At 42.4% G+C, this 18,397-nt stretch overlaps 1 protein-coding gene across 1 annotated transcript in view; it reads right to left on the bottom strand.

Moving 5' to 3' along the window:
• The window catches only part of mphosph6 (M-phase phosphoprotein 6), a 32,806-nt gene extending 28,716 nt beyond the window's left edge, over nucleotides 1–4,090 (bottom strand). Inside the window, exon 1 of the mRNA XM_055648934.1 lies at nucleotides 3,758–4,090. Coding sequence (XP_055504909.1) covers nucleotides 3,758–3,808 — 51 coding nt within the window. The 5' untranslated portion in view covers nucleotides 3,809–4,090. The remainder of the gene's footprint in view (nucleotides 1–3,757) is intronic.
• Nucleotides 4,091–18,397: the final 14,307 nt, after the last annotated feature.

Raw genomic sequence — 18,397 nt, 5'->3', positions numbered from 1 at the left:
CTCTGCCGCAGAAGGTAGTTGAGGCCAGTTCATTGGCTATATTTAAGAGGGAGTTAGATGTGGCCCTTGTGGCTAAAGGGATCAGGGGGTATGGAGAGAAGGCAGGAACAGGATACTGAGTTGGATGATCAGCATGATCATATTGAATGGCGGTGCAGGCTCGAAGGGCCGAATGGCCTACTCTTGCACCTATTTTCTATATTTCTATGTTTCTATAAGTTATCCTAGAAAGACGCATTTCAGTACTATATCAGGACAGCTGCAGACTATGGCAAGATCCTGCAGGGATCCAACTGTTTACTGCTTAAAATATCACTGTCGTTTATATTAGCAACAAACGTGATTCCAGCACATTGAATTCTTCCATTGAATCATTTTAAATTGCTTATTTTTCCTGATTTTCAATGCTGATCAATGTGATTCTTCACCAATGCACAAGGTTTTTAACTAAAAGAAAGTAAATTCCCTAATCAAAAGCGGCAAAAGTGCTCCTCCATCCATAAGTGTATCCATAGAAACCACTGATCTACACCATTCAAATGGAATACTACACACCTGAGCAACACAAAAATACAGTAAAATCATGGAATGACAAAATAAAATATACAATTTGGCAAAATGCCCACCTCCCTAAAAAGAGGAATTTGCCAGTTACGTCTGCAGGTGCTGATTAACTTGCTTCCTATGCAACTGTTTCTTGAACAGTGCTGTGGTTGTTTTCCTACGATTGCATGCAATGAATGTGATAATTAAGTTGTTAATGTAGTCAATTGATTCACCTCCCAAGGCTAGGAAGCATCGTTCTTATCAGCAAAACACAAAATGCTGGAGGAACTCAGCGGGTCAGGTAAGCATCTGTGGAGGTCGAGTCCTTTCTTCCAACTTTGGAGCTTGGAGAAAAAAGCTGAAGGTGGGGTGGGTCAAGGCCGGGGGGAGGGGGTATCCAGTGGCATCATTGCCCACATTGTTGCTGACTCACAGCGCCAGAGACACAAATGCAGTCCTGACCTTGGGTGCTGTCTGTGTGGTTTGCATGTTCTCCTTGGTTTCTCTGGGTGCTCCTGTTTCCTCCCATATCATAAAGACATGCAGGTTTGTAGGTTTACCTGGTCTCCATAAATTTGCCCCTTGTGTGTAGGGAGTGAATGAGAAACTTGGATAACATAAAACTAATGTGAACGGGTGATTGGTGTGGACTTGGTGGGTCAAAGGGCCGTTATGCTTGTTGTATCTCTAACCAAAACAAAATCCATAAATGTAGACACAAAGAACTGGATGCTGGTTTACAAAAAAAAGAAAACGTGGTGGAGAAAGCGAGCTAGGCAATGTTATTGGAGTACATGGCTAGGCATTGGAGAAGAAGGCTGGAAGAGAGGTGGGCGGCAGGATAAAGCCAGGCAATTAATAGGTTTATTCAGGTTAGGTCAATTCAATTTGCCAGTGGGTGAACGAAAGCCAGAGTTGGAAAATGATTAAAAAAAAGGCTGTGAGATAAGGACAGAAGATGCGTGAACTCTGAAGTGATATAGGTGGAACGGAAGTGGAAAGAGTGGTGGGTTACTGGGAGAAACAGGTGTACATCCAGGTGGGGCACAGAGCAGGGGGGAGGGAAAGAGCGAGAGGAGAGGGGGTGTGTTGATGCTACCTAAAATAGAAGAATTCAATGATCGTACTGGTGGGTTGTGAGATGTCCAAGCGATGACGTGTTGTTCCCATAATTTGTATGTGGCCTCACACTGGCAATGGAAGTAGCCCAGGACAGAAAGGACAACGTGGGAATGGTTATGGGCGTTAAAATCAACCGCAACCGAGATGCAGCAGGCCTTGACTGACTGAGTGCAAGCGTTCGTCGAAACAGTTGCTAAGTATATCCTTGGTCTCGCTGATGTAAAGGAAGTCACATTGGGAGCACCAAATGCAACAGATAAGGTTAGAAGAGGTGCATGTGAACTTCTGTCTCACCTGGAAGGGCAACTGGGGTTCCTGGATGTATGTGAAAGAGGAGGTATACGAATAGGTGTTACATTTCCTGGGTTAGCTGGGGAAAGTACCTGGGGAGGGGGTGGTTTAGGGAGGAGGATCAAGTGCACCAAGTAGTTGCTAAGGGTACGGTTGCTATGGAAAACAGAGTTGGATGGGAACGGGAAGAAGTGGGAAGTGGTGGGATAATGTTGCTGGTAGCGGAAATGTCAGGTAATAAAATGTTGGAAAGCTAGTGGCGTGAAAGGTAAGGACCCGGATAACTCTATCCTTGTTCCCATCTGGGGGGGGGGGGGGGGGGGGAAAAGAAAGGGGGGGGGGAGGAGAAGGAGGAGAGTGGAAGATGCAGGCGAGGGTTCCATTGATGTCAGCTGGGAGGAAATCACATTTACTAAAGAAATAGGACATCTTGGATATCCTATAGTGGAAAGCCTCATCTTTGAGCAAATGCAACAGAGATGGAGAAATTAAGATTAGGGGATGGTGTATTTTCAAAACGCAGAGTGGGAGGTGTAGTCTAGATAACTGTGGGAGTCAATGGGTTCATAGTTGACGTCAGTCAATCTCCCCTTGATGGAGACTGAGAGATTACGAAAGGGGAGAAAGGTGTCAGAGATAGTCCAAGTGAACGTGAGGGAAGGGTGGATTTTAGTGGTAAAGTTGATGAAATCGACGAGTTCTGCATGGGCGTAAGAGGCAGTGCCAACCAATGCAGTTGTTGAAGTAGCAGAGAAAGAGTTTAGAACAAGGACTATTCAATGTAACTAACAAAAAGGCTGGCATAGTATGCGAGTGCCCATGGCTACCACTTTAATTTAAATAAAATGAGGCAATGGGAGCCTTGGAATTGAAAGGTGTTGAAATGCGTGCGAGGTGTCATCCATAAATTTTGAGATTGTACCAATAGAAGTTTCAGGATTTCTTTCGAGTGCAATAGTACCTACTGACTCACAGTTATCTGGACTACACTTTCCCAACCTGCCTCCTATAAAGATGCTATCTCCTAGTTTCAATTCTTCCATCTCCACCGCATATACCCCTAAAATAACGTTTTCCACACGAGATCAGAGATGTCCTCATTCTTTGGTGAACGTCGTTTCCTCCCTAGTGTTATAAGATGTCTCTCACATGCGTCTCCTCTGTGTCCAATAATTCTGCTCTCGCTGCCCCCCCAGATGCAACGACAGAGGTCCTGTGACCCTCACCTTTCACACCACCAGCCTCTGCACCCAACATACCGTTCTCCAACATTTCTGTCACTTCCGACGTGATCCCACCACTAATCACATCTTCCCATCCCCACCCCTTTCCACCTTGTGCGAGACCTCGCTCCCTCCGCAATTTCTCGGTTCACTCGCCCCATCCCACTCAAACCACCCCCTCTCCAGGTATCTCCCCCTGCAACCTCAGGAGCCCTTATACCTTCTCCCCCACCTCCATCACCTGGGGTGGGATGGAGTATGTGTGCGGCCCCTGGGGCGGTGGGGTAAGGATAGGGGTATGTGTGCGTCCCCTGTTGGGGGGTCTGTACGCGTCCCCTGTTTGGGGGGGGGGCTGTGCGCGTCCCCTGTTGAAGGGTCTGTGCGCGTCCCCTGTTGGAGGGTCTGTGCGCGTCCCCTGTTGAAGGGTCTGGGCGCGTCCCCTGTTGGGGGGGGGGGGGGGGGTCTGTGCGCGCCCCCGGCCAGCGGCGCCCGGGCCTACGGACACCGAGGCTCCGGTTCTCTCCGGCTGTGACAGGTCGGGCCCAGCCGCTCGCACCCGCCAGGCAGCGACGCACCTTCATCTTCAACAAATTCTTCGACAGCTTCATCGTGTTTTCTCTCGCCATCGATGACACGGTGGGGGATCCGGCTGAAGTTAAAACGAAACGCAGGTCGGACCAACACTCCCCCCCCTCCTCCTCCTCCTCTGCCCCGGCAACGCGCTGGCAACTGGCGCCTGCTGCAGTCACCCGCACAACCCGCCAACCGCCACAGGCCGCGGAATCGATCGCAGAGGAGGGAGAGAGAGAGAGCGGAAGGGAGGAGAGAGAGTGATAGTGTGAGAGAGATGGGAGAGAGTGATAGTGTGAGGGGAGAGAGTGATATTGAGAGAGGGTAGTGAGAGAAGGGGGAGAGGGGGGGGGGGGGGGGGGGCGGGGAGAGAGTGATAGTGTGATGTGAGAGGGGTGGTGGGGAGAGAAGGGGGAGAGGGAGAGGACATGGGGGGGAGGGACAGGGAAAGTGGGGGAGTGAGGGAGGGAGGGAAGGTGACAGGGAAGGAGAGATGGATGGAGTGAGAGGGAGAGTGCTGGTGAAGATAACAACTTGCTATGAGGACATATATCTCTGACCCTGTTTTTCATACTATTAAACACAAAGCATACTTTAAAAATAATCTTTATCTTTAAAAAATAAATCTCTGAGGGTATTGGACTTGAAACACACCCAATCCCTCCCTCTACAAATATCTGACCTGCTAAATATTTCCAACGTCCACAGTATATTGGTTATCTATTTTAAGATGTTGTTGTACATGTTGTGTTAGATATTGATTTAATTCCTTCAGGGATGTTTGGATTGGTAAGGACCAATGAATTATTGTACCACTGGTGACCCAATGAATTATCTCTCCACAAGACCATCTATCTTCCACTATCAAAAACACTCCACAGAAACGATCCGGTGACATCTTTGATCCCATATGTCCTAATGTGCTGACCTAATTTTCTTGTCTTGTGAAGGGGTTACATCTGCGTTTTATATATGGAACAAATTGCCCTTAGAGGATGGTGATAAGTCACTTCTCGAATTATTGCAGTACTTCAGGGTAGTACAGCTGGTAGAGCTGCTACCTCACACCACCTGACACAGGTTTAATGCTGACCTTGGTGCTGTCTATGCATGTTCTCTGTGACTGCGTGAGTTTCCCCTAGGTGCTTTGGTTTCTTTCCACATCCTGAAGACGTGCAGGTTTGTAGGTTAATTGCCTTCTGTAACTTGCCCCTAGGGTGTAGGGATAATGTAGAACCAGTATGAACAGGTGATCAATGGTGGCCTGGACTCAATGGGCCAAAGGGCCTGTTTGCATGCTGTATCTGTAAACTAACCTAAACTTCTGTTGGGTTTTCTAACTAAACTAAACTTTTGATGGGTGTTCTATAAGTTCTAGAACTTAGTCATAACGTTGATGAGACTGAAATATATATCCAAGTCAGATGATGTGTGATGGATGAGAAGCAGTACATGGTGGCTTGTGATGACTTTTATTCGTACTTTGTGCATTCAGTTGAAGTGTTGGATAAATTGATACTAGTCCTCAAAGTAATAACAGTGACAGATTGCAGAAATAAATAAACAATTTATCTATCAGTGTGTTGGATCAGATAGAAGATATTTCAAAATTAGATTTTTCCCACAATATGGTGAATATGTGGATAGGACTCAAAAAGACTAGGATGCATAGAAATAAAGAACTGCAGATACTGGTTAATACCCAAAAGCACAAAGAGCTGAAGTAACTCAGCAGGTCGGGCAGAACATGGTTCTCTGGAGAACATAAATGGTCTGAAGAAGGCGCTCAACCCAAAACATCACCTATCCACGTTCTCCAGTGATGGTGTCTAACCTGCTGATTTACTCCAGCTCTTTGTGTCCTTTTAAGAAAAGAGCTTGTCTCAGAAAGTTACACAGCAAATCAGGGTCATTTTGCACCATAGCAGCTAGATCATATATTATTACTATTGCAAAACATTTCATCAAAAATTTGCACTTAATTTAAATGACCTTTGTTCCATTGTAAAGTCAAAAATCAAAATGTTTGCTGATGATTGCTCCATGTTCAATTTCATAGGCAACTCTTCGGCAGATGTTTCTATCTATGCCTCTGGGCAACAACATGGACTGGGAAGTATCAGTTAACATTCAGGACACAAAAGTGATGGGCATTGGTACTTCGAGCAAGGACTAATCTAACTAACTGTCCTTGATATTCAATCTCAATAACATTGCCAAGTTTGTCAACGTCAATGAGCAACGGAACATGATGGTTCCAAAATCCATTTGGATTAACCATGTAACTACTGAGGCAGAAAGAGCAGTTCAGAGGCTGGGTATCATGCAATGTGTTTGTCACCTCCTGACAATCCTAAGGTCTTGTACTATCTACCAGTCAGTAGTCTAAAATTAACATTCTGCAGGATTTAGGCATTGCTGGCAAGTGTTATTTAAACATCCTTAATTGCCCTTGAAAAGTTGAGCCACTTTCTTGACTTGCTGTAATCGTCCTGGTGAAAGTATTCCCATGATACTCTGGGATTCAGAGCAACAATATTGAAAACATGGTGATGCTTTTGATTATCTGCATGATGGGTGACTTTGGAAGGGATTACGCAGATGGTTTAGTTCCCAAGAGCAGCTGCCCTTGTTCGCATTTGGGAGATGTTATTTGAGTCGTCTGGCTGAGTGACTTCAGTGTAGTTTGTAGGTGGTATATAATTTTGTCACTGTGCACCATTGGTGAGAAATTAATTTTAGATTGGTGGACAGGGAGTCATTTGGATGGGTTGCTCTGCCCTCTATGATGTTGAGTTACTTAATGTCATTGGAGCTGAATTCATCCAGGCTGATCCTTTGGTGTTGTGCCTTGTAGATGGTGGAAAGGCTTAGGTGGAGGGAAAATACTCACTACACACTGGTCAAGTTCAAGAGACATTTATTATCACATCCACCAATTGGTACAGTGAGATTTGAATTACCATACAGCCATACGAATAAAAAGAACACAATGCACGATGGAATTTAACGTGAACATCCCCCCACAACAGAATCAACGTTTCCCATTGTGAGGGAAGGCAATAAAGTTCAGTCCTCTTCTTTGATCACCCATGGCCATGGCCTTTTGGGCCCTCCGCAATCGCCGCTACGGTGGCCCAATGTTTCAGGCCCTCTCACCGGGATGATCGGAGCTCTGGTGTGGAATGGAGAGCACTCTCAGCAGCTTGGATTTTCTGAATTGGCCATTTCCTACCGGAGACTGCGGCTCCCGAAGTCCACAGGCGAGCTGGACGGAGCTCCAACACTGGTGATCCTCGGCAAGATCCCAGGCTCCGTGATGTTAAAAGTCAGCACCGCCCGCGGCTGGAAGCTCCGCAAACACCAGCCTCTAGTCAGCTGGCCCAACACTCCAGAGCCTCAACACGGCGATCCCAGGTCAGGCATCGCACGCTCCGCGATGGTAATTCAGTGCTGCGCTGCCGCTGAAGCTCTGGTTGGTCTCCAGCAGGAAAGGCTGCGCCAATCCAGATGGCAGGGGGGGGGGGGGCGAAGATGCGACCCGAAGAATAAACGTAGCAATGTTACAAAATTTTGAGATTTAAAAAATCAAGTCTGCAATTTATCCCATCAGATAAAGCATAACAATAAGTTTAATTTGACACCAAATTCACTTTCATATCTCAAGTATTAAAAAAGTTATGACCATTTTCATACTCGGAAATTAGCATCTTGTTCCCTATTGATTTTCAATGGGCATTACAAAAAAGTTGTGATCTTAGATAGTCAAAAGCACATTTCTTAAGGAAAGATTAACATTTTTAAATAGCCTAAGTGTCCAAAGATTATTCACAAATAATTCACAATATAACATGATTTTTATATCTAATTTACATTAATTTATAGGCCAAATGGAAGGAATTTAGTGTTCAATTGCTGTAAATAAATCGGTTTTCTAGTGGGTTCATGTGGAACGCGCAGGTTTAGAATGTTGACAGCGCGCTGGATTAGTGCCCTCAAATGCCGAGAAAAATACTGGGGGATATAAAAAGCCCAAAATGAGCTACTCGCTATAGAAAATTATAATTATAGGGTTATATACATGCCCCATTTAATGTAAAAATAAGGTACATACCTTTAATTGTTTGCTTTATAAAACCCTGGGGCTGCCAGAGCTTGCGGAATGAACGAGAGCTTTTAAATTTATTATATCTACTCTTCGAGGCCTATAAAACTAATAATAGCTTTTGGGACCGGGTCTTGCAGCGATTCTCCGTTAATGATTTACTAGGCTGAACATCTGCGATTGGAACAGCCTAGTAAAAATCGGGTTTTAAACCCGCCCCCTCCAAACAGCTCCAAAATCACACACAAGGGGAGGGGCAGATGCTCAGCCACGATTCAGGTACGTTTTGTAACATACCTAATAAACGCATCCCGACCAGGAAGTGACTGGGAAATGACTCCCCCCTTCCCCTCCCCACCTCCCCCACATAAAAAAAGACTAAGAAACCTCCAGGAACGTACTTTTAAACAGACTAAAAATAACAAAAAGGGTGAAAGGACGAACAGACCGCTGGCGAGGCTGCCGCGCGCGCCGCCACCCGATGATGGATGACGATGACCCTGTGCTTCCCTCACTTCCCCAGCCCTATCCCATTTTGTCTGAATTTCTTTTCATGTCCATCTCGTTACAAATGTTGGCCTCGCTGTCATCGTCCGTCCTGAAAAGGCCGCAAGCTTCCGGCGACAATCAGCGGACTTGTCGCAATAGATGACGTGGACGCTTCTTTTGTCCGATTCTATCAATATATATTTTTTTAATAACATTTTTTTTTATTTTATTTTATTAGAAGTAAGTACAATCATATGGCCCCAAAGTGCCTAATATATATTTTCATAATACATTTTATGTACAACTTTTTTTTTGTTATAATAAAGAAAGATAAGAATAAGAAAAATAAATTAGATAGTAAAGGATAGAAAGACGTGAGATATATAGTGTAAAGAAAAAAGACGAATGAGTGAATAAAGTTGAGGAAAAGAAAATAGGACAAAGAGAATAAGACATAAAGAAAAGAAGTAAGGTGATCATTGTTTATAATCTTGACCATCCCTTGTCCAGTCCTGAAACAGTTAGCTTTTACAATTGTGTAATTGTATATAAAATATATTAATAACCATATGATTCTAAAAAGACGACAAATGGAGACCAACTCGTTATTAATTGGTTTGATTTATCCATTAGGAGGAATCGCATTTCCTCAAGATGTGCGGTGTCCAACATGCTTGCAACCCACATTTTAAGCGTTGGTATTGATGTATTTTTCCAAAATGTCAGTATTAATTTTTTTGCTATTAAACCATAATTAAAATATATATTTTTTAAACTTGATTTTATTCCTGAATATAATTGTCTGAGCGTGCTTACTAACTGTTGTGTAACATTTCAGCGCCTATCCTGTCCATCTCCCTCAGGACTTCAATGGTCAACTCCAATTTTCCTAATAAATGCCCCGTACCTGGACATTACAGTTTTCAGGCTCCTGTATCTTCTTCCCGATGGCAGGAGCGAAATGAGTGTGTGGCTAGGGTGGTGTGGGTCTCTGATGATGCTGGCTGCCCTTTTCAAGCAGCGACTCTGGTAAATCCTTTCGATGGTGGGGAGGTCAGAACCCGTGATAGACTGGGCAATGTTCACAACTTTTTCCAGTCTTCTTCGCTCCTGGGCATTTGTTGCCCAGTTGCCGAACCAGGCCATGATGCAGCCAGGTACACAAAAATGCTGGAGAAACTCAGCGGGTGCAGCAACATCTATGGAGCGAAGAAGATAGGCAATGTTTTGGGCCAAAACCCTTCTTCCTGATGCAGCCAGTCAGTATGATCTCTACTGTACACTTGTAGAAGTTCAAGAGAATCCTCTCTCTATGAATATCACAAATATTCTCCTACAGCCAACTATAAGAAGCTTTTATTTTTTTACAATCAGGAATTCAACTGAAATACAGAATATTAGTATGCAGATATTGCAAACAATTAGGAAGCCAACCATGATGGTGTTAACAACAAAGATGTTGTGGTATTATAGTGGGGAAGTCTTGATGCAACTGTGTACAGCTTTGGTGAGATCACATCTGATGTTCTCAGACATCGGGAAATGCAATGATGTATGTTTTTTTGGTCAATGCTTCATGGTGCATTGATATGACAGTCTGCTCCACTGACCCCTGGAATGCCTGTTCTTAAAATGCTATCTTCCAAGGGAATTCACTTTGACCATCTTGTCAGTTGTCTACACGACAAACCAAGCCAATGCCAAGGTGGCACTGGATGAATTATACTTGGTTGTCAATTCTCTTGCAAACCCTGATGTACTGTTAATCACAGTGACTTCAATCAAGCTAACTTCAGGAATGAAATTTCCCAAAATACCAGATGTCTTCTGCGAACCAAGGGTATGAACACTGTTGACCACTGCTATACCACCGTCGAGTATGCATATTGCTCCATCCCTCACCCTCATTCTGGCTAATCTGATCACTTTTGATGCTGCTTCTCCCAGCTTGCAGATTGCAAGGCACCAGTATAAAAAAGTACTGCATCAGTGATCTGAGCAGGCTGAGGACAAAAGGCCCAGGGACACTTCAGGAGAGCTTTGAGTCAGTGGACTGAAACATGTTAAAATACCACCTCATCCTGCTAGAATGAGCATCGCCAGCTTCATCGAGATGTCCCAGGAGGCCGCGGCAGCAGACACCACCCAGGAGGCCACTGAGAAGCCGGGCGGTGGAGCCCGAGCCTCGTGGGCCAGAGCTTCGCGAGCTGTAGCCGGAGCCTCGTGGGTCGACGAGCCTCACTCATCGACCGAACCTGCTGCTGTGGAGGCATGAGCAGGGCACCCGGTGGAAATCATGGAGGTCGGTGCGACGGTCGATGAGAGCGGCGTGCAATGAGGTTGATCATTGAGGGCGCCGGAGGTCATGCACGGGCCACATGGAGTCGGATGTGCCGCCTGGAACAAAGGAACAATGGAGGACCAGCTGTGGGGTGACCACTGTAAGAGGGGAGGTGGTGGGAAATACAAATTAGGACCCGGCTTCTTGGGGTCGGAGCTGGAGCCTCACGTGTCGGCGCCTCGTGGGCCGGAGCCAGAGCCTGAGCCTCGCGGGTCAGTGGAGCCTGGCTGGTCGGTTGAGCCTCGCAGGCCGGTGGAGCCGCGCGGGTAGGAACCGGAGCCTGAGCCTCGTGGGTCGACGTGCTTCGCACATCAGCAGAGCCTGCAACTGGGGCTTGAGTCAGCAGGGGACCTGGTGGCGACCGTGGAGAAGGACGGTACAGCGGTCGTTGCGGTCGATTGTTGAGCTCTTGTCCTGGACTTCCCCAACATCGGGAACAATCTTCCTGCATCTAGCCTGTCCAACCCCTTAAGAATTTTGTAAGTTTCTATAAGATCCCCTCTCAATCTCCTAAATTCTAGAGAGTATAAACCAAGTCTATCCAGTCTTTCTTCATAAGACAGTCCTGACATCCCAGGAATCAGTCTGGTGAACCTTATCTGTACTCCCTCTATGGCAATAATGTCCTTCCTCAGATTTGGAGACCAAAACTGTACGCAATACACCAGGTGTGGTCTCACCAAGACCCTGTACAACTGCAGTAGAACCTCCCTGCTCCTATACTCAAATCCTCACCAGAAACCTTGAATGAACAGGAAGATTCACTCTCAAGTTCAGGTCTTGAGGCTTTCTAGAATTATGACCCCACACTGTACAAGGTGGGCAAATATAACTCATACTAGGCTGCCACGGATGCCAAGAGAGAATTCCAAAACAGCCTTAATTCTATCAAGCAAATGGCAGGTAAATATGCCAGGACCTGAATACTACCAGGGGCAATCTCTACCACATCTCTACCAGATGAGAGCATGCCTTTTAGACGTTTTCAACAAGCAAATAAAGTTCCACCTCAGAGGTTCTCCTAATTTTTTGCTGGCTCTGTCCCATACTTCAGGAGATATGGGAGGTCAGGAATGTTATTATAGGGGTAAATTCTCGGAAAATAGTCTAGATGGAGTCCGTCAATGGGTTCTGAAATAATGAACCCGCCACAGTCTTCGCTAATGTCATCAACTTCTCAATATACCAACCTACTGTCCCCATCTGCTCCAGGGAAATCTCCATCATTCATGATCTTATGATCATTCCAGCCCAAGAAAAAGAAAGTGACCTGTCTCAATGAATACCATCCAGTAGCTCTAATATCAATCATAATGAAATGCTTTGAAAGATTGGTATTGGCCCACATCTGCACAATTCTTCAAGACCATCTAGATCCTTTGTAGCTAGTGTACAGGAAAATACGTCCGCGGAGGATGTCGTCTCTTGCACTACATTCAGTTTTGGATAAGAACTATATCAGGATACTATTCATTCACTATAGCTCAGTCTTATAAACAGGACAATATTGAATAAGCTCATCCCCAAACTTCTGGACCTTGCTTTCGGGACTCCATCTGCAATTGGCTTCTGGAGTTTCTGATGAGCAGTAGCTCTCCTCAACAAACTGTACCCTCTTTTTTACTCTGGTACTTTATTTTCACATATTTAAATTATAATGTTTTATTTTTAATCGCGTTTTTATCCTTGCGGGCAAAGCACCAAGGCAAATTCCTTGAATGTATACATACTTGGCTAATCAAATTTTGAATTGATTTATTCATTCATTATTCATTTATCTTGCACTAAATGTCATTTCATTTATGGCTGTATCTGCACACTGTGGATGGCTTGATTGTAATCATGTAGAGTCTTTACTCTGACTGGATAGCACGCAACAAAAAATCTTCACTGTACCTTGACAACACATGTGACAATACACTAAACTAAAACTGGATTGTTTCATTGGATGCGACACTTCCATGTGAAAAGATTGAATTGTTTATTTTTCAAGAATAAAATTCCTAGTCGAAATGAACAAACTCTTTGCAAATAAACTATTCTGACCTGGTTTGACAGAGTGATTACTGAAAGGTGTATTTCCGAGAGAGTTTAGAATGAGAAAAATAATGCTCAGGACAAGATGTCAACAATCTAGGACTGGGGTCAGGAGGAATTTCTTCACTCAAAGGTTGTGAGTCATTAGTTTTCCCTAACCCAGAGAGCTGTGGATGTGTTCTATTGTTGAATATGCTAGAAGCTTATAATGATAGTATTTTGGAATTATGAAAATCAAAAGAGAAGGGGATGATAGGAGAGGTGCCGTTAAGGAAAGGATCGATGATGATCTTGCCCGATGTTGGAGCAGGCTCAAAGGGGCATGGCATCAGTTGTTTTTTTTGGAGTGTTCTTAAAACACAATGTACTGAAATTACTCACTGCAATGTATGTGCATCACGAAGATGGTGCAAGTATGTGGACTGCACATTTATTCAGCAATTGGTCAGTTTGCTTCATGCATTTTTATTAGGTGATAGTCATTTCAGTATTTTCTGGTTGTTTAACTGGATGGGAGGAGTGGTTGCAATTGGGTTTTGGCATATTGAGAGGAGAATGACATACTTGGTGGGAATGCTAAAAAGATCATGGCAGCTAGACAAAATGGAAGCTAGGAATCTAACGGAGCTAATGAAGTATTGCACAGAAAGGCAAATTAAGTAGCACACCCAAAACAATATGCAACCAGTCCATGCTAGCACGGAAGCTGAGCTATGCCCACCCGTCCTCATCTAATGTTTTAGTCCACAGATTTGTGTATGACTTCTACCCTCATGAGATGAAGTAAATGTGATTGTAACTAATTCAGCAACTAGATTGTTGCTTTGTTTGTGCTATTATCAGTGTACTTCAAAATAAGTAACATAATACTGTCTGTAGGGAAGTAAAGACTTTAACTAAAGATGTAAATATCATCCCCCACCCCCCAGATGACAAATCCATGCAAAACCCCATAGCCAATTCTGTGATGTGATCGAGGGGTAGAAATTCAATTCAATTCAATTCAATTCAATTCAATTCAACTTTAATGTCATCGCACAAATACAAGTATCAGTACAACGAAATGCAGTTTTGCATCAGACCGTAGTAGTTGTACATAAAGAGAAAAGACAAGAAAAAAATAGAAAGAGAGAAGATACAGAATTCAGCTGGTGTTCTGCGATTTCATGATGTATTGATTTAGTAACTGCAAAATTGTTAATATGGGTATTTTTATTCATTATTACCACTCTGACTGTTATGATTGACAATGCGAGTAATCATGCTCCATTTAATTGATGAATGATGGCATGTATTTGAGTCCCAAATAACCCCAAATGTGTCATATTTAATAGTTGTTATTCAGTGATCTGAAGAGTTACTTTTATGGTATAATTTAAAATAAAGCATCAAGGAATTAATGAACATACAAAATAATCAACAATTAATATGATTGATTAGCTCATGTAATGAATTTCCAGGAAGACTGTATAAGGAGACTTATTTGCAATCCGTTTCCAAGATTTCATCTGTATTTTTTTGAAATGGCTATTCAACATTTTGAAGAAAAATAAAGAAAGTACGTGATTTTTTTTAAAGAGTTCTAATGGAATGTTATATTTAAAGAAAAAGGGCTTTCATTTCTAGCACATTATGAGAGGTTATGTGCTCCTTGACAGTGAAGAATTTGTAGTTCTTTTTACAATGGTGCACCTGTTAATTTGATCACTAGATCTCACAATATATTTAATGAACCATTAATGTCGTTCGTCATTAACATTACCGAAAACAAAAGCAAATCATCTTTCCACACATACTCCAAACACATTTAGCTGTATCGTATTGTCAACCCTTTCAAATCCACCACTCTCTCTAATTATTCATTCTGCTGGTCGAAGACTGGGAGCAAATTACAGAGGCTAATTAGCCTACAGACCCGACCGTCTTTGAGATGTGGGAGGAAACCGGAGACCCGTACGAAAACCATTCAGTCACAGGGAGAATGTGCGAACTCCACATGGATAGCATCCAAGATCAGGATCAAACTTGGGTATCTGGCACTGGGAGGCAGCGACTATACCAGCTGCGTCACTACATCCCATTTTCAGTGATGAGATGAATTGGGGAAAACGAGAGCTACCTTTGGTTTCTCACACTAAGTAAGCGGTGTTCAGGCACCATAACTGAGTGCAGGCATGACGGGAGCTGCACACACCAGGTTCTTAGTGGGAAATGCCAGAGATTTCCTGAAGGTGCATCAATTCTGGGCACAGGTTAGTACATGCCATTGAATTGAAATGACTTAATAATTACATACTGCATGTTGCGTAAACATGTCAATTGAAGACAGCAGCCATTAAGAGGAAGAATAACAAAAAGACCTGGAGTCTGATGGTTCTGATGCAGAGCCTTCTGAAGAAAATCAGTAGAGGCATGTACCTACCAATCTCATAGCTCAGCCGAGGATGCTGCCATAGGCCACATGGGATTATAAGGGACTTCATAATGGAGATTTCAGATTGAAGCCTGGAAACTAAAGTACCTCAATGCAATCAAGTGACACCCTCGATATCACAGACCTTAACAGTTAGATAATACGTCAGTTATCAGTTGGGTGAGCATGGGTTATGCACAGAATCTCCTCACACAATGCTCTGCAGGTCAGAAAATAACTAATGAATAAATGTTCCAATTATTAATGACTGGTATAATATTCGATAGACACAAAATGCAGGAGACACCCATGGAGAACATGGATGGGTGACGTTTCGGTTGGGACCCTTCTTTAGACCCTCCTCGAATCCTGCCTCTCCCCACTCTTTCAGGAATTGAGAGGAAAGTCTGGGGAAAGGTTCCAACCAGAAACATCACCTATCCATGTTCTCCGGAGATTCTGGATGACCGGCTGAGTTATTCCAGCATGTTGTCTTTCTTTGGTTTAAACCAGCATCTGCAGTTCCTTGTTGTTATTATACAATATTCATTATCCTCAGGAGTCATACCTCACTTAAAGTATTCAAAGTTTTACACAAAATGTATTTTCCACGAGAAGCTCTTTTCTATAGGTGTAAACAACGGTGTCCAGATCACCTTGAAATATTTTGTGAGATCGTGATGTTAAGATTGTTCCATTGGTATTTTACAGTTCCATTGGTATTTTACATTCCAGGAGGAGGGTATCGTAGCCATCCTCTGCCTGGGCTTGGCAGGACTCCTGATCCCCTTGCACTCAGGATTGACCTCCTCTCAGTGAATAAGGGAAGCCTCTCCCGATCTCCTGGGGCCCCAGAGACCATCTTGTCAGGAATAGTATAGTGTGGATTCCAGGAGGATTGTGGTATTAGGAATTTAAGAGAAAAAATCAACAATAGGCCAATCACCCTATTGATTTGAACTTTTTCCACCTTTGTTTGATCATGCTTATGGAATATTCTGGTATTAAAGGTGTTACATGGATGCAAGTTCTAGTACTTGATATTTTTTTCCTTTTCATTTGTAATTTAAATTACAACAATTACATATACATTTTGTTTCTCCTAATTGTAAACATTTTATTTCATTTACAGGTTTCATACTTTTCTTTTGTCTTCTTCAGATGAGATTTTGCTTTCACTTTATATGCATCAGCATATTATAATATTCTGCATTGAATGAATACTAAATTAATTATTTCAAACTCTTCCACCTCCACTTTCTTTGGAACATACTATTGTGTAATTTACTGCTAACATGCATTGAATTTGCTGCTAGTTTTGTACATTGATTGTCATATTTTGCTTTCCCAATCAATTTTGATTCGGCCCTCTTCACTTAAGCTCCCTTCATTTTTAGTCGGTAAAAATCAAGTTTACCTGCCAATTTCTAATCTTCAGCCTTCTTTAGAGATTTCTATCGCGTTGAATAGGGCAATTTTATATTCTTGACATCCAGCGCTTTAGATTAAGTGAATGGTTTGTTAGCATTGTACTTGAACTCAAAAGCAATAGTTTTATTTGACTGTTGCATTTCATATGGCATGTTCTCTGAAATTTATTATTTATTGTGTCATTAGAGGCTGTGGAGAGGAAGGAAAACGATACCCTGCCCTAAACTGACCATTTTAAGCTCAGGAGTATCATCATTTTCTCTCCTGTTTGTTATTGCTTATACATGTCAAAACAAGTCTATCAACATAGGTTGATTTTAGTTGACACAGCAATTTATTGCAATAGTCTTTAAATTGGTATTGCGGTTTTCATAAATTAGGACGTTTGCGGTTTGAAAGAGGTAGCATCTGTGTGAAAAAAATGACTGATTAAAATCTCTTGTTTGTATAACAGTGAAGCGTGTGAAGTTAGTATGCATCACACAATTCAGGAGTGAAATAATTGTCAAGTGAATGATGCAAAATCTTCAACCATTTCCTAAGCATTTCCTAAAAAAGTTTGTTTATTGTGGAGACACAGTGTGGAAACTTGCCCTTTGGCCCACCGAATCCACGCTGACCAATGATCACCCATACTCTAGTTTTATCCCACACACTAAGCACAATTTACAGAAGCCAATTAACCTGGAAACCTACATCTCTTTGGAATGTGGGAGGAAACTGGAGGAACCCGGGGAAAACCCATATACGATCACGGGGGAGAACATACAAAATCTGTACAGACAGCACCTGTAGTCACGATTAAACCGGATCTCAGTGGCTGTAAGACAGCAACTCTACCGCTGCACCACCATGCCGCCCCAATATTATTGTACTAAATAGCAAAAAAAAACATAGCACATAATGTGAATATCTATCAGGAATCAGGAATAGGACTATCCTAACAATTTATGATTGCAAAGCATATCAGGAATATAAAATGCAAGGTGCCTTTCACACATTGTTCATGGATTTCACAAGTAAAGTAATTGACGTGAAAGTGATTTATCTCTTTTAAACAAAAGGAAAATGACTTCCCAAATATCTTCTCATAACTAAAAGTTTTTTAAAATCAGAATCTGATTCTGACTATTATCAGAGTAATTAGATTACATTTTTAATATTTCAGAGCCTTCCTCATTTTGTAAGCAATCACCCTTTAATGAACTATTCAAATTGTACTAGTTACAATCTCATGAACTTTTTTTAACTTTAGAAAAAATCACTAGAGTCACGGTTGCTTTCATTGTTATTAAATGGAGTTACAATAAATCAGTTTTGATTCTCATATGCCAACCATGTCATGACATCCTATTAGCCCAAAATTTGACATGCCTTCTTGATGAGGAAATATGTGATCGTAAAATTTATTGGAACCGAACTTCAATTGGTATATCTATTCAAAAGATGGATAATTAGAACTATGTTGCCAATATATTTGTTTTTAATTACAATAAAGTATTTACAACATCATATAAATAAGCATCAAATATAACATGAAGTAACTTTATCATAACTAATTACAGGTAGTTCTGCTATAAAACCATATGTGGGTCGAATTCATTATAATGCGATTTCGATTAGGAACCAGAGAACTACTTAAACGTTATTATGGAAATTGAGAAGCAGAAACAAAATTGTCTTGCAAAAAGAACAATACAGGGAAAAAAATATTTCCGTGTAAGCTCCCCATAGTAATCACACATCATCTATATAACTAAAAGTCTCATCTTGACCACATCTTATCTGCGCTGTTTATTGATTTTAGAAAAAAACGCTACCCTATATCG

This window comes from Leucoraja erinacea, chromosome 17, assembly GCF_028641065.1.
Source record: "Leucoraja erinacea ecotype New England chromosome 17, Leri_hhj_1, whole genome shotgun sequence".
Taxonomy (NCBI): Eukaryota; Metazoa; Chordata; class Chondrichthyes; order Rajiformes; family Rajidae; genus Leucoraja; species Leucoraja erinaceus.
Note: the sequence above shows the minus strand (reverse complement) of the source record. Positions and strands in the feature narration are given on the sequence as shown.